Source organism: Corvus moneduloides, chromosome 1 (genome assembly GCF_009650955.1).
Source record: "Corvus moneduloides isolate bCorMon1 chromosome 1, bCorMon1.pri, whole genome shotgun sequence".
Lineage (NCBI taxonomy): Eukaryota > Metazoa > Chordata > Aves > Passeriformes > Corvidae > Corvus > Corvus moneduloides.
The window spans coordinates 149545176-149571539 of NC_045476.1; the positions used below are offsets into that span (position 1 = coordinate 149545176).

The following is a 26364-nucleotide window of genomic DNA, read 5'->3' on the forward strand; positions in this document are numbered from 1 at the left end:
CAGTCTGCTGTCCTGCTGTTGGTTCTGCAGCTGGTCTTTCTAGCTTGAAAACTGTTATTTGCAAAATGTGATATGGAAGGTAGCTATCTCCCACCTCTCCCCTAAGCCTACAGCTCATTTGTTTCTGTAAAAGTCCTTCTTGTGGACTGGCTTTATGATATACACAGTTAATCCAGGCCAACCTTGTGGCCTCAAAATATCTTTGAAAGAAAAAACTAATAAAAAGAGAATAAATCCAAAACTTAACATATATAAAAAAATGTAAGCAAGAATAAGCAAAAACACCACAAGAAACTTTCCTTCTCAGTCATTAAACTAAGTGCCTCGTCTCTAATATGCTTGGCATGTGAGCAGTGAATTATAAATTAAAATGGACCTTCTTAAACAATTCTAAATGTTAAGTATAAATTGATTTTAGGTGGCTTTATATATATATAATTTATTACTTAAGTGGCTTTATAGCCACTATAGCAACTATATATTTTTAAAAAGCTATATGGAAGATTATGTTTTATCTTGGCTACAAGCAAATACTGCTGATGAAGACAGAATAGATTAAAGGAACTACATCTAGGAGAACTTAACATAAGAAGATAGACTGTATGTTGTCAAAGAATTTTTCATACCCATTACATCTTACAGAAAATCAATGGATATTCAAAGAACCTTTACATTAGGTATAAATAACAGAGTAGCTAAATACTGTTGTTATCTTTTTATAAATAAAAGTATTATTACTAATCACAAGAGCAGAACCAGATTCAGAAGAAAGAGGGTACTACTAAGGAAGACAATTTATAGGATAGGTACAGGATATGTTAATAAATTTTTTTTACACTTCTGATTGGAGACCATATTTTCTTATAAATACAAAATCACTATTATCTCAAAAGGCAAAATGCAAATTTACTTGTGTGTTATTATAACGTAACTTATAAACATTGATGGTGTATATATATATATATGTGATAATTTCCCAGCAATAATGTCATATATTATATGATAATGGTTCTGGGAAATACATTATTTGCAGAAGTGAAATATATGTTGCCACAAAGTACAAGATTTTGGGGTTTTTTTACCCTTAATAGGAGAAGCCCCATCCCCTCTCCAAATTAAAAGAAGTCCATAAACAATTCTATCCTCAGTGGAAATCATAGATCCAACAACTCTACCTTCATACAGTAGAGCAATACTGGAATAACAGTAATGCTTTCTTGTCATTATCTGAGCTTTCTAAAATGTTATTTCTACGTAAATAGGAATGTTGTACTATAGCTCTGACCCTCTTCTGTCTTTCTTTGAGGATCAGTCTAAAATAACTCCTCATGAATCAGAAGACAGGCTTAATTATTCTTCCAGCACCTAAGCAAAATGGGAGTGGTCTTGAATATATGATCTCAGGTGCTGGAATGGGTTTAAATGCTCTCATTAGAGACATGTTTGTCCTTTATTTTCAGAAGTCATCACAACAACATACTAAAGCAGGAAGACTGTCCTGTACTTTTGTTCATTTGTTTGTACTCGTTCTGAAACACAATGGCATATTCCTAGTTTATGTACACAAGAAGAGTTCACAAGATGTAAGGTGGAACAGAAAATAGTTAAAAGAGTGTCTTGGTGACTGCACTGAAATCAGTCAAAGACTTTTATAATCCATTGCATCACTTTGCTGAGGCTATTAAATATCATTAGGTAAGCAAGCAATTCCAGTTTTCTAAAGCACCTTTACAAGAGAAGAATTTTACTCTTAACTGGGGTTTGTATTTTGATTTACTGAACAGTAGTTTCTGAGTACACTGTGAAGGAGAATTTATAGATATTTGTATGGCAAACATGCCACTACTAAGCTATATGTTGGGCTGCAAGTGCATGTACATAAAAACAACCCCACCATCACAAAAAACATCCCCTACCCAATAAATAGATTACTTTATACTTGGCAAAATAGTGCTTATTTTGCATGTCAAACACATGACAGTAAGTACTGAAAGTGGATTTCACTTTCCAGAAGTCTCAGAGGATGGATTCATGACAGCAAACTGTGTAGTTGTATGCATCTAAGCCCATCCACAAAGAAAAACACATTAAGAGTTCAGTTCATCAGGTCTTAAGATACCTACTTTTGCATGAGATGAGTTTATATGCCCATTTCTCTCAAGAAAAAGAGTTCAGATGTAACAATGCTACAAATCGTTAAATATGGTTAGACTAGTATGTTCTCATATTTTTGAACAGCCAAGAGCCAAGAAAATAGATTACACCAACGAAGTAGGATACTCCTGGGGAGACATACCAATATAATAGGAAGGCAGTGATAAGACATTAGTATATTTAAAAAATAATCTAAATTTACAAAGCCCTATATGACATAACCATTGTTCAGTGTTATAATGCAAGGAGACGCTTAAATTTTTTTTTAATAATGCTTTAAATACATGTGGCTTCTAGCTTGGTTGGTTGGTTTGTTTTAAATTTATAGATAAGGACAGCAGGTGTGTTTATTTGCGCTGTTTATTTTTGGAGGAGAAGGAACACTGGTGAACATCTACCCAAAAAAATCTCTGTCAATCCTGAATCTATTTTTGATCACATGACTGGATGAAGCATAACAAGTAGCATTGGAACTCTGTGAAACCAAATCAGAGATTATGTCAAAACCCTGAAAATAATTTAAGCATCCATCTTGGGATTTCTGCTCAACACTGCTCACGCTTTATTCGTAGTTCAAGTCACTTTAATAAAAATACAGAATTATTATTATAGAATTATATAATGGTTTGGGTTGGAAGGGACCTAAGGATCATCTAGTGCCAAGTCCCCTGCTGTGGGCAGGGACACCTTCCAATATAACACCTTGATGAAAGCCCCATCCAGCCTGGCCTTGAACACTTCCAGGAATGGGGCATCCACAGCTTCTCTGGGAAACCTGTTCAAGTACCTCATCACCCTCATAGTAAAGAACTTTTTAATATCTAATCTAAACCTACACCTTTTTCAGCCTTAAAGCCATCCCCTGTTTGCTCTATCGCTAAATGCCCATATAAAAAGCCCCCCTCCAGCTCTCTCGTAGTCCTCTTCAGGTAATTGAAGGTGCTCCAAAGTCTCCACAAAGCCTTCACTTCTTCACACTGAACAGCTCACACTTTCTCTCTCTCACACTCTTTCTCTGTAACTTTTTCTAAGGCTAGAAGGCGCAATATTTTCTGTAAATAAGGAAAATGGAACTGAATGCTGTACTAAGGAGGGAAGGATATGAACAGTCCCAGTAACGAAGAAAGTCCAGGTAAGAACTTTTGCGTTACAGATGTGTGAACTAACATTCAGTCAATAGACAAATGAGAGACACGTACACTTTTCAAGCAGCCAATTAAAAGTGAAATGTGTTCAGAATTATTTTCTTGAAGTTTTTCACCAAAAATTGTCTCCCATGTAAGATAATGAAGATTCTAACACTTACAGGGAAAATTTTAGGCACACGTAAAAATTAAAATATTGTCTTTTTTTTCTTTAATAAAAAGGTTGTGTAATTGTGTATATTTATGCAAATTCATATTTGCATGTATACAGACATGCTACATACAAACACTTGTAAGAGAGGACTAAGTCTGACAATTCCAGCATTTTATACTTCAGGATAGGTACTGCATTAAAAAAGGGCCTCATGTAAATAAGTTTTAAGTATATATATCATAAAAACCCCCACTTAGATGTAAAATCTGAATAACAACCTTAAGTACAGCAAGCTCTCAAACACTAGAAAAAAAATTCATTTTGAATGAAGATTGTTCAGTTGACACAGTTCTGACTTCATTGAAAAAGTGTGTCCTGAGAGCCAAATGAGAAATCAATTTCAAGAAAAATTTGATTCTACAATATAGAAGCATCAGGGTATATAGCCAAGTGAAGGATATTTATTTAAAACACTGTCAACCTGTAAATTCGCGTCTTTGTTTTGGTTATGCAACAGCATTTATGTAAAGGAAGTGTCCCTCTCATCATTTCTATACTTTGTAAATTTTCAAATCAAATATAAACAATATTTAAAATGCTGAGGACTAAACCACCACTGTTTTATACAAAGCAGGCACTCAGGGTGCATTACTTCAATTAACTATACAGAACAATGGAAAAAGTCCTTTCCTTCTCCAGAACTACTCTTACTTGATATTCACTATCACTCAGCTAACGGAGATGGAGAACAATATGATAACAGCAAAGCCATTATTTCAAGATTGTATGTACATCCCTACTTAAATTACATCTGCAAAAATATCATACTATTGGAAAATGAGTTATCTGAGAAATAAAGAGTAATTAACTCATCATCTGCTTTCTGAAGTGACCAAAAAATTTGTTTGGAATACAGCGTAGAACTGATTTTGACTTGTGCAGAACCAGTAATTCACTGATTATTTAAAATCTTCGATACATGATGATGGCAGATTTTACTCACAACAACTGCTATTTCTAGTGACAGAAACAAATGCATCATATACTTTGGACCCCAGCATTATCTGTGCATGTGCAAATATGCCAGATACATTATGCATGATACTTCCAGTTCCTCTTTGGCATATGTCTATTTCATTGTATTTCCTCTAGAAGTACATCTGCCGCCTGAATGCACTGAACTTACTACTCTCATGAAAGTCAGTTCCTTTTTTGTTTTCTTTATATTCACATCATATTGACTACACATGTGATACAACTAATTATCCAGCATTTCCAAATTCTAACAATGCAAGTATTGAATATCCAAGTATCTTAGAGATCACCACTTTAAGGGATTGCACGGATGGGGTGGGCATGGGAGGAAAGAGATAGAAACTTATTTAATTTTTATATGATGGCACTTCAGGCTTTAGAAATGTACGTGAAAAATCTCTAAATCTAGTGATTACCCAAATAAACTTCACTGTAACCCAACACACCAACTAATGTAGCACTATCTTCTACAACCTTTCTGCACCTTGAAAGTCAGCATTAGAGAACATGGGTTTTCATCAGTTTTTGTAGCACAGCATGACCTTCATGGATTAACAATTTCTTAAATATGAAGAGCCATACAGAAGATGAACAGACTGCAAAGTGGTGAAAACATCCACTTTTCATACTAATAAATTTTTCACTTTTTACATGAGCTGATCTTAGTTTTTCACTTACTACCCACACCCTCCACCCTTTTCCCCATATCCTCTGCCCCTTTAACCTCTAAAGTCCCCTGGTCAAATCAAATTGTATAGAAGATTTATATTTCAAATTACTGCAACTACTGCATTACTACATTGAACTACTGCACTGTATTACTAATATAAAATGATCTAAATTACAGTTTTTCTAGTATTTTCTATATTTTATATATATCAATTTCTCTAATTTGAAAAAAATAATTATTTAAAATGAAGGAAGTATGGTTAATATGTGTATTTTAATATTAATTTATAATTGCACTACTGATAATTTGGTTTTTACATTCTAACTAAAATACATCTGATTTATACCAGCAATTTGTGGACAAAAGAAGAAAACTGGAAATACTGAGGGAAAGTAATGCCACAACACATCAGACAAATATCAATTATAGAAGTAAACATGAATAGCGTAATGAAGAACAGTTAAGAACTGCAGGAACTGAAAAAAACATGAATAGGAAAAACAAGTTCATAGAAGAAAATTGACAGGGAAGTATAAAAGGCAAAAATTCAATTAAAACATTAACACAATTAATTTTTTGAAATCAGTATGGCTGATTTTCTTTTTCCCTTTCTTCCCTTCTAACCACTCCAGACTTGACTTTTGGATGACAAATTATCTCCTTTCCTACTTCCAAGTGCAAAGATACCAAGAAGTTTAGGACATTATTGTCAATTTTTCTCTAATAAAAATCTCAACATTAACAAACCATCCATTATAAAGTTCATCCAACAAACAGAATGTATCTATGTGATTTGTTGCACATGTTAAGTGGGTATTTCCAAAAGTATTACGGAATATTAAACAAATATAATTCAGGGATTAAGTGTTTGAGTGCTAGATTATGTTTGTGTTATGCTTATTTCTTGAAACTTTTAAAATTTTCCAAGAAGAAAACTTCTTATATACAAATCTTCTTATATACAAATAATCTTAGAAATATAGAATGCAATAATCTTACTGCCAAATACATTTACTTTCTTCAACCCTCATCTTTTTAGTTCTGGGTTTCACTTACAAAAACAAAGGAAAAAAAAAAAAACCCTGAGGACATATGCACATTGATTACCTACTAGACTTAAAAATATTTAACAGCTGTTCAAAAAACCTCTCTGTCCCTACTCCTCCTTTCCTCTTGCTCCTTCTAAGTAAACCTCAAAAAATTAGGATATGTGAATACATATTTTCTAACAAATCCTTAAAAGTTTTATATTGAATAATCCCAATGTAATGACCTATCATACACTTTCATTATAATCTTTCAAAGAAAAGAAAAAAAATCAAGATAAGTTTCTCTTAACATGCTTTTGTTCTCAAAAGTTTTATTAGCAAATTATTTATTTTCCTGTAACAAATCTTAAAATCTTCTTTCCTTCTACCATCATAAATTCTCCTGTAAGACAGAAGGAAAAAGAAATGCTGTTTTAATAGGGAACACCCAGTAGCAAGATTTTTTCTCCCTGATTCATTTTGTCCTGGCCATTACTAAGATGCTATATAAGGCCAGATATCAAAAAGCATAAGGCAAGCTGGGATAGACAACTCTTCTTAAAGAAGAAAGGGGAAAGGACAGAGAAATTATAAAAGCTTACAGGAAAGTAATAAAAAAATAGAGCTGAAAACATAGAGAAAGAGAATGGAGATATCAGTAAAATTAATAAGATTTTGTAAAGAAACAGTTAAGTAAAATTATCAAAACATATGTATTTCCTCAAACTGAGAATATATGGTTAAAAATTTGCAAATACTTAGTGACATTTCTGCTCTTTGAAAAGAGAAGTTTGGAGTCATGAAATTTTTTGGAATCCGGAGGTCTCTTGAAAATAATTTTCCTAAAGAAAGCACTGAGACACTTTTGAACTGCTAGATGATGACTGGAGTCATCCATTAAGACTTCCTGGCACTATTTGAGCCTGAGTCTGCTAAGCAATTTTTTTTCTTCAACTACTGTATCTCTTTTTCAGACTGGTTTTTTTTTCTAAATTTAATTTATGACTTACGAACTGTACTAGAGGTCTTTTTGCATTGTTTGCACCTGGTACTCATTTGTTTCTCGGGCCATTTAATTACTATGTATGTGTATTTCCATATTAAAATGAACATTGAGAACAGAATAGAATAGAATAGAATAGAAAAAACAGAATAGTTGGAAGGGACCAATGACAATCAATAGTCAACTGCCTGACCACTTCAGGGCTAACCAAAATTTAAGTCATATAATTAAGCATACTGTACAAATGCCTTTTAGCTTTTGGCCATATGCCTCTTAACATATCTTTAGACAGTAAAAGTATGCTATATAAGCCCTCACAAGAAAATGTTCTAAAATCTCTCTCATGGTGAATGCATATACACAAATAAAAATTCTAGAGCCTTAATAAGTAAAGTATGTAGTTGATATAAATTATAGAACAATTCAAAAGGACTAACAGCATTACTAAACTGTATGAAACACAAATAGTAGAAAACAAAAATGTCAGATTATCCTCTATTACTTTAGTCATGATGAAGCCAACAATTCCTAAATATTTAACAGGAAAAAAAAAGAAAAAAGAAAAAAACAAGGAAATATCATGTTTCTATCTTGTGTCTATCATGTTTAATTGCCTTCTTGTTTTCACTTCTGAAAAATATGGACCATACTAGAAACTGTGACTGTACGATAGGAAAGAATTTCTACTAAAATCTGGGAATTTGAAGTTCCTTGGTTTAGCTGAGTGGAAGGGTTTAGGGATCTCCTTTTTTCCCCCCCTTCTTCTGAACAGAAGAGATAAACTTTTCTGAATTTGACCGCTTGGTTTTGTTAGAACTGAGGACCCAAAAGGTGCTGTGTTTCACTATCAGCTATCCTATCTAAATATATTTTTCTTTAGCCTATCAAGGTGCATCTTGAAAGTAAGCCTCTCATCCTTAGTTACTCCCTCCTTCTACAAGGCTTCATTGTTGCAATAACAAGAACTCTTCTTGCTCATCTCCCAAATAAAAATTTTTATATATTATGTACTAACTTGTCCTTATTTAAGTTCTGTACATACTGACATTTACTTCAAAATTTATGCTTTCATCCTGTCTTACACGGTATTTTGTAAGGTGGGATGATCAGGAAAATGTTATACCATTACATTACCTTTATTTATCTGATTCAGTCTGAATTCTTGTTGATGAAGAAACTATAATCATGTACAGTATTCCTCAAGAGATCTCACTACTTTCTTATAAAATGATACTTGTACTTCCCTACCTTTAAAGAAAATATTTCACCAAATGCACCTAGGGTTTCTTTATCCAGCTAATAAGCTTAGAGAAGATATTCATCAGCCAGCCTTTGACACAATTTAGATTATTGTTGAGGTCCAGGTAGTGTATCTAGTACGGTAATTTACACCTAGCAGTAGAATTTTGGGTACATATAGACTTCTAGTTCTCTCTATACATCTCGTTCATGCATAAACTTCAAAAAAATTTTTGCAAAACAAAACAGTGTTGCTATTGTCTACTCATTCTGAAAGACCTTATCCACAGAACAATCGCATGGAAGCCAACAGTACTACTCTTTTTCTGCAGTTATGATTTTGCATCAATGCTAATGTATCATAAAACTGCACTATTCTGGTCTTACTAGCAATATTCTCAAAAAAGCCTACAGTTACATCTATATGTACAATAAATTTTTACAATTTCAAATATTCACACATACATAGTGTGTATATGAAACAGTAAATTTTAGTAATTATATTTAGTATATAAAATTTTGTCTTCTCAATTATGAATTAATTTGCATAATTTGGGAGTGTAATTCTTAAATTACAATCTAGAGCACTACAAAAAATGCATTTCCAATGTAAAAACTAATTTTTAATATCTATTAAACAGAGAAATAATTTTAGAAGGTTTTAATATAAAATTCTTAAGTAGATATAATTCCATAGTTATTTAATATGCAGAGTTTTTAGACTTCTGTGCATAATACATTTTCAAAGAGAGATTAAAATACTTAAGTAGTAACCTACAGGAAACTCTATATAAATACCTCTGGAACGTTCCTCCGTAATGGAAATTTCTTCAAGTCAATTAACAGCTATCTCACATTGACAAAAATTCCTTCAAAATATGTCTGTGTCTTTTTAGCAAGGAATATTTTGTGGAAGAAAATTATAGGTTATTTATTGAAGGTCATTTGATATGTTTTAATGGCTGTTATCAAAATGTTTGCTGAGTAAAAATGGTAAATTTTTACTCAGTATAGGAATATCCCTTTAACAGCATGAACACATATACTGTTCTGTGAGTCACAGACACAGGAAAAAAATTTAAATATTTAGTATAATGAATGCTAGCAAAATCAAGACTTTCAACGTTGCATGAGGGAATAAAATGCACACAGAACTAGGTATGGGCTTTCTTCTCCACTGAGGTCCATACAAGTCTGATTTCACTTGTATGTGTACCTTTTCGTACCTGTAGTACTATTTTAATTTGTGAAAAATAAACACCATAACATTATTTTAGCAGTATCTTGGTGTCTAAATTATTCTCCTTTTTTTCATAATCTAATGTTTAGCACTTCAATATGATAAAATAATTTAGAATTATGTGCCATACCTGTATCTTATATTAAAGAATAGGTCAGAGAAGAAAGGAACATTGAGAAAACAGCGGGGAGGACACTGTAGTGTAATGATTCCAAACAGGAAATGGGAAAAAACTGTATGTGTATCACAATTACTGCCATATTTAGCTGCCGAAGTAGTACATTCTTACATCTTTAAATTAGAAGATATTAATACAGATCCTCATAAACTCCCTTATAACTGAAAACAAGCCTGTTTTTTTAAACTTGACCAAAGACATTTTGAAATTAATGCATAGCCACACAACCAGTACAAACCAAACTGTTGATTAATTTATACCAGTCAATAACCAGAAAATACTTCAGATTTCCACTAAAATTAATGCAAATGAAACATAAACATCTGTTTAATTATTTCTATTTCATATGCAAACCAAATACAGTGTTTGTTTTTCAGTTACTCTATTTAAATTATATATTTTAAAATTCTGGAGAACTGCAGCTCTTGTTTCAAAAGGTGTTAGTAGATGAAGCTACAATAACTTATACTAGGTGACTATCCAGTAAGACAACAGATTCCAAATAAAACTTCTTTACAAAACATCAAACATATAATGAGATTTCTACAAATGTCTTGTGCTATAAAAGGTGCTTCTCATCAATATATTTGTGTTTATGAATTTTTCATGTACAATTGATTAACATGAAGCACACAATAAAAATTCAAAATGTATAATAAATGGTATTCAACATTAGCCTGCAAAATTAAGCTGATCCTTTTCTGAAATTGTGTATGTCTAAAAACACACCAACATGCAATTTTTTTCTGAATATCTGTTGGTTAACTTAAGACATTCCAGCATTACTTTTTGTCACCTTCATGTTTCAGATATCAACATTTACTTTTTAACGCAGCAAACAATGCTTGTTTTATACTCCAAATGTTGTTCATTATTAATACTTTAGCATGCAGATTAGATCATCTCAATATAGAAATATATAAAATCTTTAGCTTTAGCACTTTAATATTTGCTGAATTCCCTAGTGTTCTAAATGTTGCTTTGATCATTGATTTCATGTTTGATAGAATAAAAATGTACAGATGTTTTAAAAAACAAAATATTGCTGAAGATTTAAGCAGGAGGGAGACGAATACAACTGCATCACCTACTGGTTTAGAACAGCAGCTATTTATAAAGTACATTTTTAATGCTATGGTTAATTATGTCTAATCAAATATGCAGAATAGATGAGTATTCTAATCTCAATTCTCAAAACTTCCATCAGATGTCTCTTACACTAAGCTTTATTGTGAAATATAATGCTAGAAGCTATAAAGCCACATGAAAAGAAAATTCCTTATATGTACATTTTGTCTTTTTAGAAATCAAAACAATTTAAATAATAAAGACAATATTACTACTAATTTCATTTTTCCATCTGAATGACCTACTAGAACTCAAATTTAGGCAGATTTAATCCCTTTCCCATTTGGTTCAATTACACTTCCTGAATGGATACCTGAACTTTCATTTTTAATTTATACAAAATATTTTTTCATAACTACATGTGCACAAGTAAAATAATATCCAATACCTCTATGAGTAACAACTGCAAGTTCTTTAGCTCTTTCTATCTGTTCAGCATTTCTTGGTCGTCTTCTTGTGCTTTGTAAATTTGCTTGAGGAAGAGAGAGTGCTTCCTTGTAAGCAGCCAACTCCAGAACTGGTTTTCTTGTATTCATAGCTTGTACTCGTTGTTCTTCAGCAGATTGTCTACAGGTGGTCACTGCACTGGATACAGCAACATCAGCAGATGTGCTAGCAACAGTAATGGCACCAGTAGTGGCCGCAATATGCTCCTCTAACTCACCAGTGGAGGCAGTTTTGATGAAAGTAGAAGAACCTGTAGGACACACAGTAGTACTGGATGCTAACTTTTTCTTTTGAATTGTGTTTTCTTGATCAATCTAAAAAATTAAATTTCCCTCTGTTTAACATAGTAAAGACAACTGACATGAAAAGAGGAAAGTCAAAAGGCTTTATTTAAAAAATTGAAGCAATCAGAACATTGTTTAATGCTAGTGAACATTTTGTAATAATAGTGATATTACATGTTAAGATTTAAATGTCCTCAAAACTTAAACTTTTTTACCAGTCTTAATGACAGCACATAATTTCCAGCCCTGCACATTCAGAAATGAGCATGGCTAGAGCAAAATATACAGCTATATCATTAATAGGGCCCCTACTAGGAAACCATCCTATTGAGGAGTGAAATGGCAGCATTATATACTAACCTAAGTAGCAGAAAAATCTGCCATACTCCAGCTGCTAATAAGGCTCTCAGATATGCTCATTATTTTCATCAAAGATCCCTTGACAGGGGTCTAAAAGCTCATTTAGACTTGACATGAGACCAGGTGTAGATGAATAATAAAAGGTACACATTTAAACAAAACTTGTCAGCAGTATTATTTATACTTAACATTGTAAAAAGGCTTCATATGTAATTCTCTTTTTGCGCTCTAAATTCTGTAATAGACCAGATTATTTTACTAAAAACCCTCACATATAAAATGTTTCAATAAGCTAAAAAATTGTCCATGCACTGCTTGTGAAAATATTGTTAGCATTTTTAAGGTCCCTACTATTCAAAATATAGGGCCAATTTTTCCATATTTTGTTAACATTTTCTTTCTTCCCCATCCCCCACATTTGGCTGCAAATGTTTGGAAGCCAAGTCTCTCACCTGTAAGCATTTAGAATATCTTAATAGAGTAGAAACTCCATTTTGACTGGAACGAATAATTGACTGGGCAATGCATAACAAAATTCACCATAAAAACATAGTCGAACAAAGCTGATGTAGCACAAACTGTACTATATTTTACTAGTATCTTTAAAACATGGCTTTTTTATTTCATAATAATGATTAGGGCCCCTTGAACAGTCATTCAAAGAATAATATTCCATACTTCTCTTTTTGGTTCTGCGCTCTCTTCTCATACTTTGAGACTTGTCCTTTAAATGTAGTGGGTGATGTCAGGATGGAAAGCAACGAGAGTTTTCACACTTTTAGAAAAACCTGTCCACTAGAAAATGGAAATGAGACTCCCAGAGGAGTCTTAACTAAGCATTATATAGTATATTTAATGCACAAGGTATATCACATCTCTTGACAGAGTTCTCAAATGTTCTGTATAAATTAATGGAAGAGATTCTCATATCAAAAATACTCAGTCTTGCTAATAGTCTCTTTTGATTACTGCAGAAATTTTAAGCTAAAAATGGTTTATTTTATCATACTATTAAAAATAACTAACATAACAGGATATGTTAGCTTTATAAAGAAAACAAATAAAGCTGATGTGGGTAAATACTATTTTTCCTATCTGACATTCAATGTCCTAACATCAGTTGTGTAATACAGCACTTCTAAATCATAGTGGTGGTTTCCCCTGCAAAACTAAAAAACCTTAGTAGTACCATGTAAGCTCCAGGTTTATGTGTCAGAGACCAAACCCAAAACTACTTACTGTCCTATGATGACAGTGATATAAGTAACTAAAATAGATCTAGACATTTTTTATTCTTTATTTCATAATAAAAGAAGAAAATTGTCACAACAGTGCATAATATCAAAATCTAGACTACTTATGATTCAGTATACAATAAATTTTGACAGACTGGTATCAAGTTTAAAACACAGAAAATACAAATGCATGGCCAAGAGATATTTTGGAACAGAAAAATGTTGTTTAAAACAAAGAAAACTTAATGTATGTTACATAATCACTACTATTAAAACAAAATCTATGTGAACATATCTCTATCATGCAAGCAAATGTACAGGAACAGGCATTTATCTGCTTCCAATATCAAGGTCAAAGCAAAACTATATTCAGAATCTCAATCAAATGTCATGGTCTATCCTATTTATTTAAATAGGCACAGCACTTTAAATGAGAAAAGCTTAAAGGAGAGTTCATCTCAAAAGAAAAAAGCAAGAAAAATTAAACTTACTTAAAGCTACAAAGCTTACACATTGAAAAGTACTGCTTTGACACAGAGGCAATTTTCAAACAGAACACCTAACTTGTTAAGCTTTCACATTCATTTACACTGAAGAACTCATGCAGAAGATCAGTAAAGTTAAACAACATGGCTTGATTTACATGGAAGATTTTGAGAAAAAAATAATGTTATGTATAAGCAATCTTGTAAGTATCAGCTACTGCACAGAAAAGATCCATCAATGTTTCCGTATATATAATTTTTAATCTGCAAAAGTATGAATTTTGGGGTCTTTATTTTGGGAAAACAGTCTTAGACTAATTGAAGCACCTTTGTTGCATGGGCATTTTAAATCCATACTCTCCACTTCAGTGTTGCCCAGTAACATCTGACATTTCAGTTTGTCAAAGAGGTTATTTTAAATATTGTATTTTTCTATGTAATAAAGAAATACTCCTATATTGTTTTACTTTAATACTCTGGTTTAAAAGAAAAAGAAAAAAAAGGAACGAAAAGCTTTTAATGATAAATGGCACAAAACGGAAGAAAGGAAGATTGATCTCTGCTTTTTGGAAAAAGCTTAAACCAAAATTTTGCAGTCTACTGAAGTCAACTCAGAGGCAGAGAATCACTTTGAATTCACAATCAGCCAGAAAAGATGTGTAGTTTGAGGAACTGCTAGGCTGAATCATATGAGGAAGCAGTGAGGACAGTGGGTTAAAAAGAGTAATTGTTGTTTAGGGCATGGCGTCACAAAGAAAGAGAACCCAACCAACCCACACAAAACAGTCTGAGACCTACTAGACTGGACCAGCATTTCTCTAAGCGAGTCTCTGTGGAAGGAGAACAGACAAAAACCAGTAAAACTGAGGACCTTTCATGTGTCAAATTAGCCTCCTTACACAAGGAAAGATTGGAAGTGGTATTTACTCATAAAAACTTAGAGCTATGTAGAAGTGAAAAGAGATCAAGCTGATGATCTACAGAGAAATTCCGTTCAGAAAACTAGTCTTAACAAGACACTACTCAAAAGTGTTGCAACTGTTAAAACTGAGGATAATGCAAACATATGGGAGACCCATAAGCCTTTCTATTTATAAAGAAGTGGAAGTTGTTCTTGATTCCAGGATCATTTTTAGTAAAGAAAAGAGGCAAGAGCCTTTGACATTTGCCTGAAACAAAGTTCCAAAAATAGATTATGAATCTGTGCTAGATGCACACACTTTGCATATGCAATATGCTACAAGTATACACAGGGTTCCTGTTGTAAACATGATACCAAAGGAAATTTACCCCAGATAAACTCATAGTGGAAGTTCAATTAGCAATTAATCTAATGGACTAACTTTTTATGAGTGATTCCTGAGGGCACAATCTAGGGAGATAATAAATACCTTTGCCCACTCTGAGAAGCATTCACCAGAAACAAAAATAAGGCAGAAAACGGTATCTAACAGAGTGAAAATCCTTGTTGAAAATGATCTTTTATTTTTTGTTTTAGAGGACTATGACTTGGGAAAGCTTTCCTGTAAGTTGTCCCCTCTTCTCTAGGTTGAAAAAGCTCAGTTTGCTCAGCCTTCCTTCCCTCACAGGATAAGTGCTCCAGCTCTCAACCATCTTGGTGACCCTCCACTGAACTTGCTTCACTGAAAAACTCATCTTCCCTGTCATGAAGCCCAAATCTTAATGTACTATTCCAGCTATGGTCACAGAAGTGTTGAGACAAGGACAAAAATCCTTCCCTTTAAATCTACTGATGACATTCTTATTAATATAACTCAGGACGCTTTTGGCCTTCTTTCTTTCCAGGGCACACTGCTGTCTTGCTCAGCCTGCTGTCTGCCACAACACACAGGCTCTATTCAGCAGAGGTCATCGCTATCGGACAGTCCTGTTGCCAAGGTTTCTTCCTACCCAAATACAGGACTTTACACTGACCCTTGCTGATTTTCACTGGATTTGTGTTGGCTCATTCTTCCAACTTGTCTGTGTCCCTATGGCAAGCCTGTCCTCGACTATATTGACTGTTGGTCCTTGACTATAATGACTGATATTTTGGTGTCATCTGCAAATCCAGTGAGACTGCTCTCTGTCATTGATTGAAGCTCATTGATAAACACATTGAAGAGAACTTGTATCAGAATAGACATCTGTAGTATACCACTTGTTACTGCACTCTAGCTAGAAATTCTGGCCCATTTATGACTATATTCTAAATTTAATTTTTCTTTATTTCAGTGTTTGAAGAACAGATAAAAACAAGCAAATTGTTCATAAGACCAAATGGGATCTAAGGCTACTGTCCAACAGCTATTCTAATTCATTAGAGTTTGTTTTGCTGATTAGCTCCTAAGAACCATGTTGAGTCAAAATGTGAAAGCAAATAGAAATATTCACTGTCCTGTTTATTCAGGATGAATAAAGGTACAGGACTTTATTAGTTCTTGTGACACATATGATCCAGCCACAGACTTCCCAAACAAGGCTAAAGGTCATTAATGCAGATGACCCTAAACGGGACTCAGACTACAGGAAGGTGCTAATAAGGTGACTGTCATGAGGTCAGCCTGGGACTTTTCCTGTCTATCTTATTAGCAAGAAGCCAGTCTATCATTTTGCAATGGGTAATTGGGAAAGAAGTGTAGACAGTCAAGCAAAAAAATAAATGCATACTTCATTAAAGAGAAAAAGAGGTAGTTACAATTATAAATAGAATTTTTAAAAAGAATAATAACTGTATCTTCATTCTTCTTTCAAATGTTCAAGGACTTTTAGTCAAGGCTTATTTAGCTGCCTTACTTAAAACTTCCTATACTTAACTAATTTTGGAGTGACACGTGCATTCTATTAAAAAGATGCTTTTTTTTTTTTCCCATCTTAATTAACTGTTCTCTTTGATGTTCTCTGTCGTTAAGTATCTGATGCTTGCAAAAAAATTCCAATAAAGTTAGAAACCTAATTAGAAGAATATATTCTGTATCTGTTAAAGGAATTTTCAAGTTTGTGTAGACATAACAGCTTATTTGACTCTTTTAACATATGTCATTCCAGACTTATTATTTTAAAAAATCACTTTGTTTATTATTCATACATTTCTAGTATCTTTACCTGTTCTTAGGATCAAATTGTAATAGAAAAGAAACAGATACATAAACATAACATAAAACACATATTTTAGAACATAAAATCAGTATTAATGGCTGCCATAAAATACTCATCTGACAAAATCTATTTTCAACTTCCAGCTATTCAGAAAAGAAATAAAACTGTAGTTTTAAAGAAACGCATGACTGAAAAAGATACAGTTCAAAGCAAATTTCTAGACTTTAGTTCAAACAGGCAATGATTCCTGAACTTATACAAATAGCAAAGACTCCAAAAGCTGTCTAGCCAGAATTTTAAAAAAGTCCTTCTGGTTCCTTTTGTTTTCGTGTTGTCCACAATTGTGAGAGTTGATTCAGAATTTCATTTTTATTTCCTTTTGGTACTAGAACTTGCCTTTTTGCATTACTGCATTGTCTTATGAATTTTTTAAACTTGCCTTTTTCTGCTCTCTTTTTTTCAACCTCTTTATTGTTACCTCTTTCTTCTCTTTTTCTCTATTTTTTGTGTAAAGTTTTACACGTAAATCAATTGCTGCAGTAAGACATACCAAAACAGTCTGAAAGTGACAATTAAGCAACAACAAGAAATTTTCAGTGATGCAGGGGATATGTCATACTTCAGTACAGACAAATGCATATCTCTGTGATCTTCCATATGCCTCTCTCAGTGAACTTAAGATCACCTTTTTTAAGTAGATACCAAAAATATGGTAAATTTATGAATCTTAATTTTAGCAAACTGATTACATTTGGAAATCTGAAATTCAGACAAATTGCCAAACAGCTCTAACATGATTTGTTTTCTTACTACTAAAATCAGGACATAGACAGAGTGCTACCATTTTTTTTTTTATTGCAGCAATATATGGTTTTTCAATAGAAGCAAATATGAAAATGCCCAACATATGTGCACATATGGATAATGTTCTTTCAGTTGGTTTACTTAAAGTGAGAAAGTACTTTCTGAAAGGCCTGTTACTTTTAAGAAAAAAACAAAAAACAAAACCAAAACTTAACACGAATGTTAGTAAATGAGAAAGGAGTGATTTGAAATACAAAATAATTATTTTCATATAGTCATACTTTTTTTTCAAAAGACATATGCATCAATGTAACATAAATCTGTGTAATCAAACATAAACATACAAAAAAATCCAAAAAATACTACTTAAAAATTCTTCAAGACTCTCAATAATATTACAAAAATTAATGAAATGAATGATATAATGCTGGGAAAGGAAAGTATTCACATCTCTTGGCCTTAAAAAGACTACCTTTATTGTATTTGTCAAGTAAAAAGCCTTGCCAATATTGTCTTACATATTTATTTTCTTTCTAATTTTGAAAGTTTTGTGAATCATAGTGCAGGAGTGTTATTTCCCCTTTTTAAGGATAGGATAACATCAAATAAGCAAATCCAAAAGAATGATTACTATAAAGACTATGTACATTAAAATTTATATAGCAACCATTTAACAAAAAGATACACTTAAAATTTAAAGGTTCTGACTTCTAATTCTGTTTCTTGTATCACCATGGATATGCCATCATATTGTAGTGCTCTCATTTCTTTTCAATAAAATTAAATTCTCACTTTCCTCTTACTCCCAGAGGAATATTAGTATTAGTTGCCTAATATCTGTTCAATGTTATAAGCAAGCAAAGTGGCTTTTTAAAATCAAATATACAGTTTCAGACAGAACAATACTTGCTAAACCTTGAACTATATATTGATATGACTCTGACACTCCTTTTTTTAATATTTTCAATGAAGTTCAGATACATGAGAAAACAATGAATCTTGAACCCAGTAATAATCTCTTTCACTTATTATTAACAGCAAAAAATGTTTGTACCATTGCTCTTGAGTGTCTAACTAATATTTGCCCTAAGCAGGCTAAATGACCATATTTTTGATTCTAAATCCAGTATTAGGCATCAAGAAGCTATTTGACTTAAACTTATTACAGAAGATTGCTAAACTAATTTAAGATAAATTATCCAATATAGTAATCTTCACTACAGGGAAGATTATTTTAATAGCTAATATATTTAATATATTTTTTAAATTATTACATGTTTTTAAACAGATTAGTACTTGTTAGAAATAATGTAAACTCCTTAGAAAGTTTGTTCATTTACTTGCCAAATGGTAGACAAGGTTGCAGAAAAGGTATCTTGAATACAAATCTTAATACTTAAGCATGTATTTTTCATTGTTTACCTTACCTATGTCTCACAAAATTAACAGAGACTGCAGACTAGTAAGTACAATTTTGCCATTAGTAATACAAGGCCACAGAATTTACATTGACACATAAATTCTGTATGTGGGCTTGCCTTGGCCTGAGGTTGTTTTCACTATTTTTGATAATTCATAGGTGTCAAGTGAATATTTCTTGACCTAATGGCATTTCAGGAATGTTGTGCTCTGATAATACTGCATACAGTAATGATGTGATAAAGCTACATAAGCCCTGCATAGCAAGCAACATACTTAGTGAGGCTGAGAGAGACAAATGTGCAACTTTCATATTTTAGTAAAGAACAATGAGAAAGAAGCAGACTATGTTAAGAAAATATACCAAAAAAATGAATAATTGAACTCCAAGAATGAAGAGGAAGTTCATTTCTTCATGTCCAGGAGTGTCAAACTCCTCCTAACAGATCTTTGGATGCTTTCAATTCGTTGTAATCCCCACCCAGGGACACAAAGAAAAGGGTGAAAATAAGACAAAAGAAATACAGAGGAGAGTAGAAAGGCAATTCTTAACTTTTATAAATGCATTATTGTTATTATTGATGCTTTTGTATATTAGATAATTTAGACTATCGGACCATTAAAACATTAATTAGAATAACAATAAATTGTGTTACCTTTGGTGATAACAAGATTATGTGGCAAACATTATATTATGTAAGTCCATTACAACCCAACTAACTTTTGGTCTGTAAGTTTTGTATGCCAAACATACACTATTTTCTCTATGTATCTTACACCACTGAAGTGCTCTCCAGTGACTGTCAGGACTCTGAGGGCTCTAATGGGCCAAAACAGGACTGCCCAGCCTTCCTGGGGCCTCCCACCACCCATGCCTATGGGTCCATGGCCTCAAGGCTGAAGCCGTGACTCCCTGTCCCAGTGATGCCACAGCAGTGTTTGTCCCCCTCTTCCCACATTCCTGTTCTACCTAGTCATGGGGGTAATGTCCCTGCCTGGCCTTGGCCTGTCCTGTTTTCCATGGAGATGCCCAAAGCCCAAGGTTTGGTCTGCCTCCAGATGCAGCCTCCTCTGCTCCCTGCAGCAGGGGGACCAACACTGGCTGAAAAGCCCTGCACTGCCAGTCTCAACCCTGATCCCCGAGCTCTCAAGCCTTCAGGAAGCTGTTGGCCTGTGCTTGTCTCATATTCATACAATGCCTATGAGCAAAGCATAGCATTACATTTAACAAGAAGTGTTATTTTTCCCTTATTTCTCACTCAGAATAAATAAAGTTAATCTCTAAGCAGAATAAATGTTAATTATAAAGCAAAGTTGAATGATTTATAAATGAAATTACTGTCTTTTATTTTTTGGTTTTATCTAAAAGGTCAGGACAGACTGAAAAATAATACTTTTAAAGAAAGGTCAGGTCCTAAGTGGGATGAAAACAATTCTCTGGCAAGGAAAAATGTTTCTTTGGTATAAAAACCGATTCAAAATCCACCTAGAGTTTACAGAGATAAAGCTATTTCCTGCTGAGCACTGTGTGCTGTCAGCATCAAGTGGGCAGTTAGTGAACTTTTAAGCTATGAATTGGCATCCAGTGCAAAACAAGAGCTTCGCCTGAGGAAAATCTTTCCTGTGAGACGACCCCAGTGATCCATTGGCCAACAATTTCAAGATGTCCTAAGGTAAATGCTTACACACTAAAATTTCAAAATCATTGTAAGAATTACATATGCATTGCCTTAGTGAGCATTTCAGGCAATTTTGCACTGCGATACAATGATAACAATGATAATGTTCTTGTTCAATAGCCAAAATGGTTCCTAATATCCAAAATAGCTCAGTTACTGCATCTTTCTTCATCTTTATGTTGCCCAGAGAAATGCTCACAAAGACAACTTCCACAAGAAAATGATACTCTGGCATATCTAAAAACAGGGTAATTTGACACTGTCTTATGTAACATCCTAGTCGGTAAACTCACGAAATGTGTGTTAGATAAATGGGCAGTGAGGTGGATCAAGAATAGGCTGAATGGCAGAGCTCAGAGGGTTGTGATCAGAAGAGCAGAATCCAGTTGGAGGCCTGTACTCAGTGATGATCCCCAGGGATCAATACTGGGTCCCATCTTATGCAACTTGTTTATCAATGACCTGGATGAAGGAATTGAATGCACCCTCAGCAAGTTTGCTGATAATATGAAACTGGGGGGAGTGACTGATACACCTGAAGGCTGTGCTTCCATTCAACAGGAAGAGTGTGATTAGCAGATCAAGGGAGGTGATCCTCCCCTTCTACTCGGCCCTAGTGCAGCTATATCTGGAGTGCTGTGCATAGTTCTGGGCTCCTCAGTACAGGAAAGACAAGGAGCTACTGAAGAGGGTGCAGTGGATGGCAAAAAAGAGGATGAGGGGTCTGGAGCATTTCTCTTATTACGAGCAACTGCAGGAGCTAGAACTGTTTAGTTTAGAGAAGACTGAGAGGGCTTCTCATCAATACATATAAACATCTCAAAGGCAGGTGTCAAGAAGTTGGTGCCAGACTCTTTTCAGTGGTACCCAGTGAAAGGACAAGGACCAATGGCCATAAACTTAAACACAAGAAGTTTCACCTCAACAGGAGGAAGAACTTTACACTGAGGGTGGAAGAGCACTGGAACAGGCTGCCCAGGGAGCCTGCGTCTGGAGACGTACAAAACCCACCTGGACGTTCGCCTGTGTAACCTGCTCTAAGTGACCCTGCCTTGGCAGAAGGGTTGGACTGGATGATCTCCAGAGGTCCCTTCCAACCCTTACAATTCTGTGATTCTGTGATTTTTCAGAAACAGCAGCAGGTTTTGGATACTTCTTACACTTCTTGGATGATAGAACTAAAAAATGCCAAATTTTGAGACAGCTGGTTTCTCACCATATCTGAACATTTCAGACTTCATCAGAATGGTTGAGGTTGAAAGGCATCTTAGAATTTAGCCACTTTCACAACTGTCAGCAGTTTTATGGTCATTGCTTGATATTTACTTTACCTAAATTAAATGGTATGACTATCTCTACAGAGGTGAGAGTTTCTTAGAGATTCTACAGAGTTCCAAAGTAACTTCTTTCACATAAGAAAAAGTTGCTGGATAGCAGTGAATGAGAGTTTTCAGCAGTAAATTTGTTCCCTGAGGAAATAATAAATTAAAACCCCCTCAAAACCAAACAAATAAACAAATAAAACCCCACATCACATTAATTCTAGGAAAAGTGAGTACAGAGTAAAAAAAGAGACATTTTGCCTCTGTACAAAGACCATGGGATATTGAAATATTAATTATGCACACAAAAATGACTGTGATAGCCTCCACAAGTGGTATAAGGATGAATATATGATATTCAAGAACCATCTGGACACAATCCTCTGCAATGTGCTCTAGGATGATCTTGCTTGTGCAGGGAGTTGGGCCAGATGACTCCACTGTAGTCACTTCCAACATTACTATGGCCAAGCTGGATGGGGCTCTGAGCAACCTGGTCTAATGAAAGGTGTCTCTGCCCATGACAGGAGTTTGAAACAAGATGAGCTTTAAGGTCCCTTCAAACCCAAACCATTCTATGGCTCCATGATTCTATGATATCCATTCTGTGATTCTGTCAATTTCTTTCAGGTTGGTTAATATTCATAATTTCCCACTACAGTCACTGGGAATTTGAATGATTCTTGGCTTAAGTACTACTGACTGGTTTGCTCTAAGTATCAAAAGAGTGTGCTCCAATGGCTTCAACAAACAGATGGTTAATTTATTATAATTGAAATTTCTTTCAAAACTGTAATGTTTCTATCATTAATTTGTTTAAATTATATAGGTTTGAGAACTTTCTAGGGAAAAATTTTATTTAAGCATGTAAGCCTTATACATCTTTCATGAAAAGCCAAACTACCCACCAAACAAATGAAGAATCATTTCTTCTTTTATCTTCAATTACAAATCTGTGTTCGTTATCTGCCTGTTACACATATACACTAGACATATATATTAGGAATTAAAAGGTATGGCTTTTAATCCCAAGTTTACTATTAACTGAGAAGGAAAAGGAGTCACAGGTGAAGAAAAATACAAAAAGCAGCAGTTTGTTTTACTTTCACAAAGTCAATATCCCTCTTCCCTTTTGAATTTGAGTCAGCCTGATTTAATTTGAATATATGTCCTTCAAGTCAAAGATTCTCTTCACAAATATTTTCATATATCATAGTGTACCAAGGCAGTACTATAAACTAAACCAGCATTATCTAAGCAATTCAGCTAGCTTTGTGAGAAGTGGAAGGGTTAGTGTTACCTAGCTTCCAACTGCCCTGGATTAGGGCTCAAAAGACCTGGTGCCCTATTCCACTGGTAACATTCTGGTAACTTTGGGTAAATCACTATAAAGTATGTGCCTCAACTCTGACATCCAAAAGAGATCTAATAAATATTTCCAATGGTGATTCATAACTTTACCGTCTGTGTATCTCGCCTCCTCCCACAGATATATTCATTTTTTGAACTGCAGGTTACGACACAGATCAATCACTTTCAATCAGAAACACATGGATATGTGTTTGCTACCTTTGCTTTCTCTGAACTTTCTTCAACTTTGCTCTATTCTTTGGAAATATTGAGAGGCCAGAGCAACAGCTGGAGTCAAGGTGAAGGTTGATTTATACAGCAGCATGTTTTCCGCGCTGTCCTCTATTCTTTCCCTAATATTTAGGTTGAAAAGCACTAAGGTGTGCTTTTTAAGCATTCTAAGTATGGACCTGAGGACTGTGGAGTGCTCTTAGTATACTGACTAAATTAGAGCATAAGAGGTCGCTGATATTACTGACAATATAAATGAACAACAGATCTCATAATTTTATTTCCAATCTTTTTTGCCTCAGTCTTCGCTGGCACACACCCCTCATGTGGACGGACTTCAAGACAGGGACTGGAAGACCAAAGTCCCTTACACTGTCAGAGAAGTTCAGGTTCATGACCTCCAGAACATAAAGAAGTCTATGGGACCTGATGAGCTGCGTCCCAGAGTCCTGAGGGAATTTGCTGATGTAGTTGCCAAGCCACTGTCCATGATACTTGAAAAGTCATGGCAGTCAGGCAAAGTCCCACATGACTGGAAAAGGGGAAACATTTTACCTATCTTTAGAAAGGGTAGAAAGGAGGATTCTGGGAACTACGAACTTGTCAGCATCACCTCTGTGCCTGGGAAAACCATGGAACTGAATCCTCCTAGAAGCTGTGCTAAGCCACATGGATGACAGGGAGGTGATTTGGAGCAGTAGCACAGCTTCACCAAGGGCAAGTCCTCTTTAATCAACCTAGTGGTGGACCAACTGCATCAATCAACAAAGGGCCACATATGTCATCTATTTGGACTTATGCAAAGCCTTGGATGGGATCCTTCACAACACCCCTCTGTCTAAAGTGAAGAGAAATGGATTCTATGGGTGAACTGTTCAATGGATGACAAATTGCTTGGACAGTTGTGTCCAGAGGGTAATGGTCAATAGTGTTCTGACAGACATTGTGGAAAGGTGGTTTCCCTTGGGGGTCCATACTGGGATCAGTATTATTTAGCGTCTTCATCAATGATATAAACTGAGGCATTGAATGCACCCTCAGCCAGTTTGAAGACTGCAAGAAGCAAAGTGCTGTGGCTGACACATCAGAGGGATAGGATACCATTCATAGAGACCTGGACAAGCCTGAGGAATGGCCTATGAGAAGGTCGTTAAATTGAACAAGGCCAAGTGCAAGGTGCTGTACCTGGCTCAGGGCAACCCCTGGCATCAATACAGCCTGGAAGATGAATGGATTGAGAGCAGCCCTGCCAAGGACCTGGCGGTGTTGATGCATGAGAGACTGGACATGACCCAACAATGTGCTCTTGCAGCCCTGAAGGCCAGTTGTATCCAGGGCTGCATCAAAAGCAGTGTGGGCAGCAGGGCCAGGGAGGCAATTTTGCTCCTCTTCTCCGCCCTTGTGAGATCCCATCTGGAGTGCTGAGTCCAGATCTGGAGGCGTCAACACAGGAAGAACATAGACCTGTTACAGAAGGTCCAGAGCAGGGCCGTGAAGATAAATAGATGGATGGAGCACCTCTCCTATGCAGGAAAGCTGAGAGAATTCAGACTGTTCAGCCTGGGAAAGAAATTTGACCTGGCTGACTGTTCAATCCAACTAGCACAGACTAGATTCCAACCGGGGTATGTATCATACAAGAAGTCAGAATTATTCAAGAGAATCCCTCCAGGTTCAATCTCCTTATTACTGCCCATCTTGTCAGCTAAATCCTTCTCTCACAATCCCTCGCTCTCCACTCTAACTACTTTACTTTCCTCTCTGTGTTTCTTCTACATATTCAGAAAATTTCATTCAATGTTCATATTGACTGGATCCAGATAAAAAAAAAAATGCATTTTGACATCTATAAAACAAAGCAAGTAAGTACATTAGAAAGAAACACACAATACAACATATATCAATGCTAGAAACACTTCCGTATTCACACTGCTATTCTACGTTTGCTCTGACAATTTTCAGACAGACTTTGAAGGTTTGAACACCATGGTTCTCAGGGCACTTTTATAAAGTTTTCTTTTAAATATGAATGGTACTGAAATTTCCCATAATAAAGATCTAAAGAAATTACATAACTGAGAATCTCTTTGGTACTAATTAGTGATTTTGCACATTAACAAATTCCACAGAATAATATTCCCTAGTATGCAAGGTGTATTGCCTCAGCTGCATTTAAGTGAAAACCTTTTGTTGAACAGAGATATATTTTTAATCATTTCCTGGTGCTTGTGAATGGGGAAAGAAATAATTCTTTCAGCTTTCTCATACTGCTACTGATACAGTACACAAATAAAGCAATCAATGTTTTAAAGTATAAAGAGATCCATTCACTGGAACTAAAGTGGAGAAAGTGTAACTGGGAATTAAAAAGGTAGTTCAGAAAATTTAATTTCTTACTTGAAGAATCATTAGAAGATTAACTTTTCATTAAATAGACTTGACTCCTTATTTACTGGGGGATACTTTGCAAAAGGTATTTTTACTTCTCAAATTAGATAATCTTGGACTTAATTTTAAAGAGTAATGCCAAACGTCCCGAACCTTATCTATACTGGGAATGAGTAAAAACGGTATCATCTCATTTAACACTAAGAAATAACTTCTGACACAACATCTTGCAGGGGTCACTTGCATATTCATATTCCAAAGCAGAATTTTGGATTTATTTTTTCTAT

General features: G+C 34.5%; 1 protein-coding gene across 1 annotated transcript in view; it reads right to left on the reverse strand.

The window, feature by feature from the left end:
- Positions 1 to 26364, reverse strand: part of CSMD3 (CUB and Sushi multiple domains 3) — a 611488-nt gene that overhangs the window by 355297 nt on the left and 229827 nt on the right. The window contains 1 exon segment of the mRNA XM_032131786.1: positions 11363 to 11671. Within this exon segment, the coding sequence (XP_031987677.1) occupies positions 11363 to 11671 (309 nt within the window).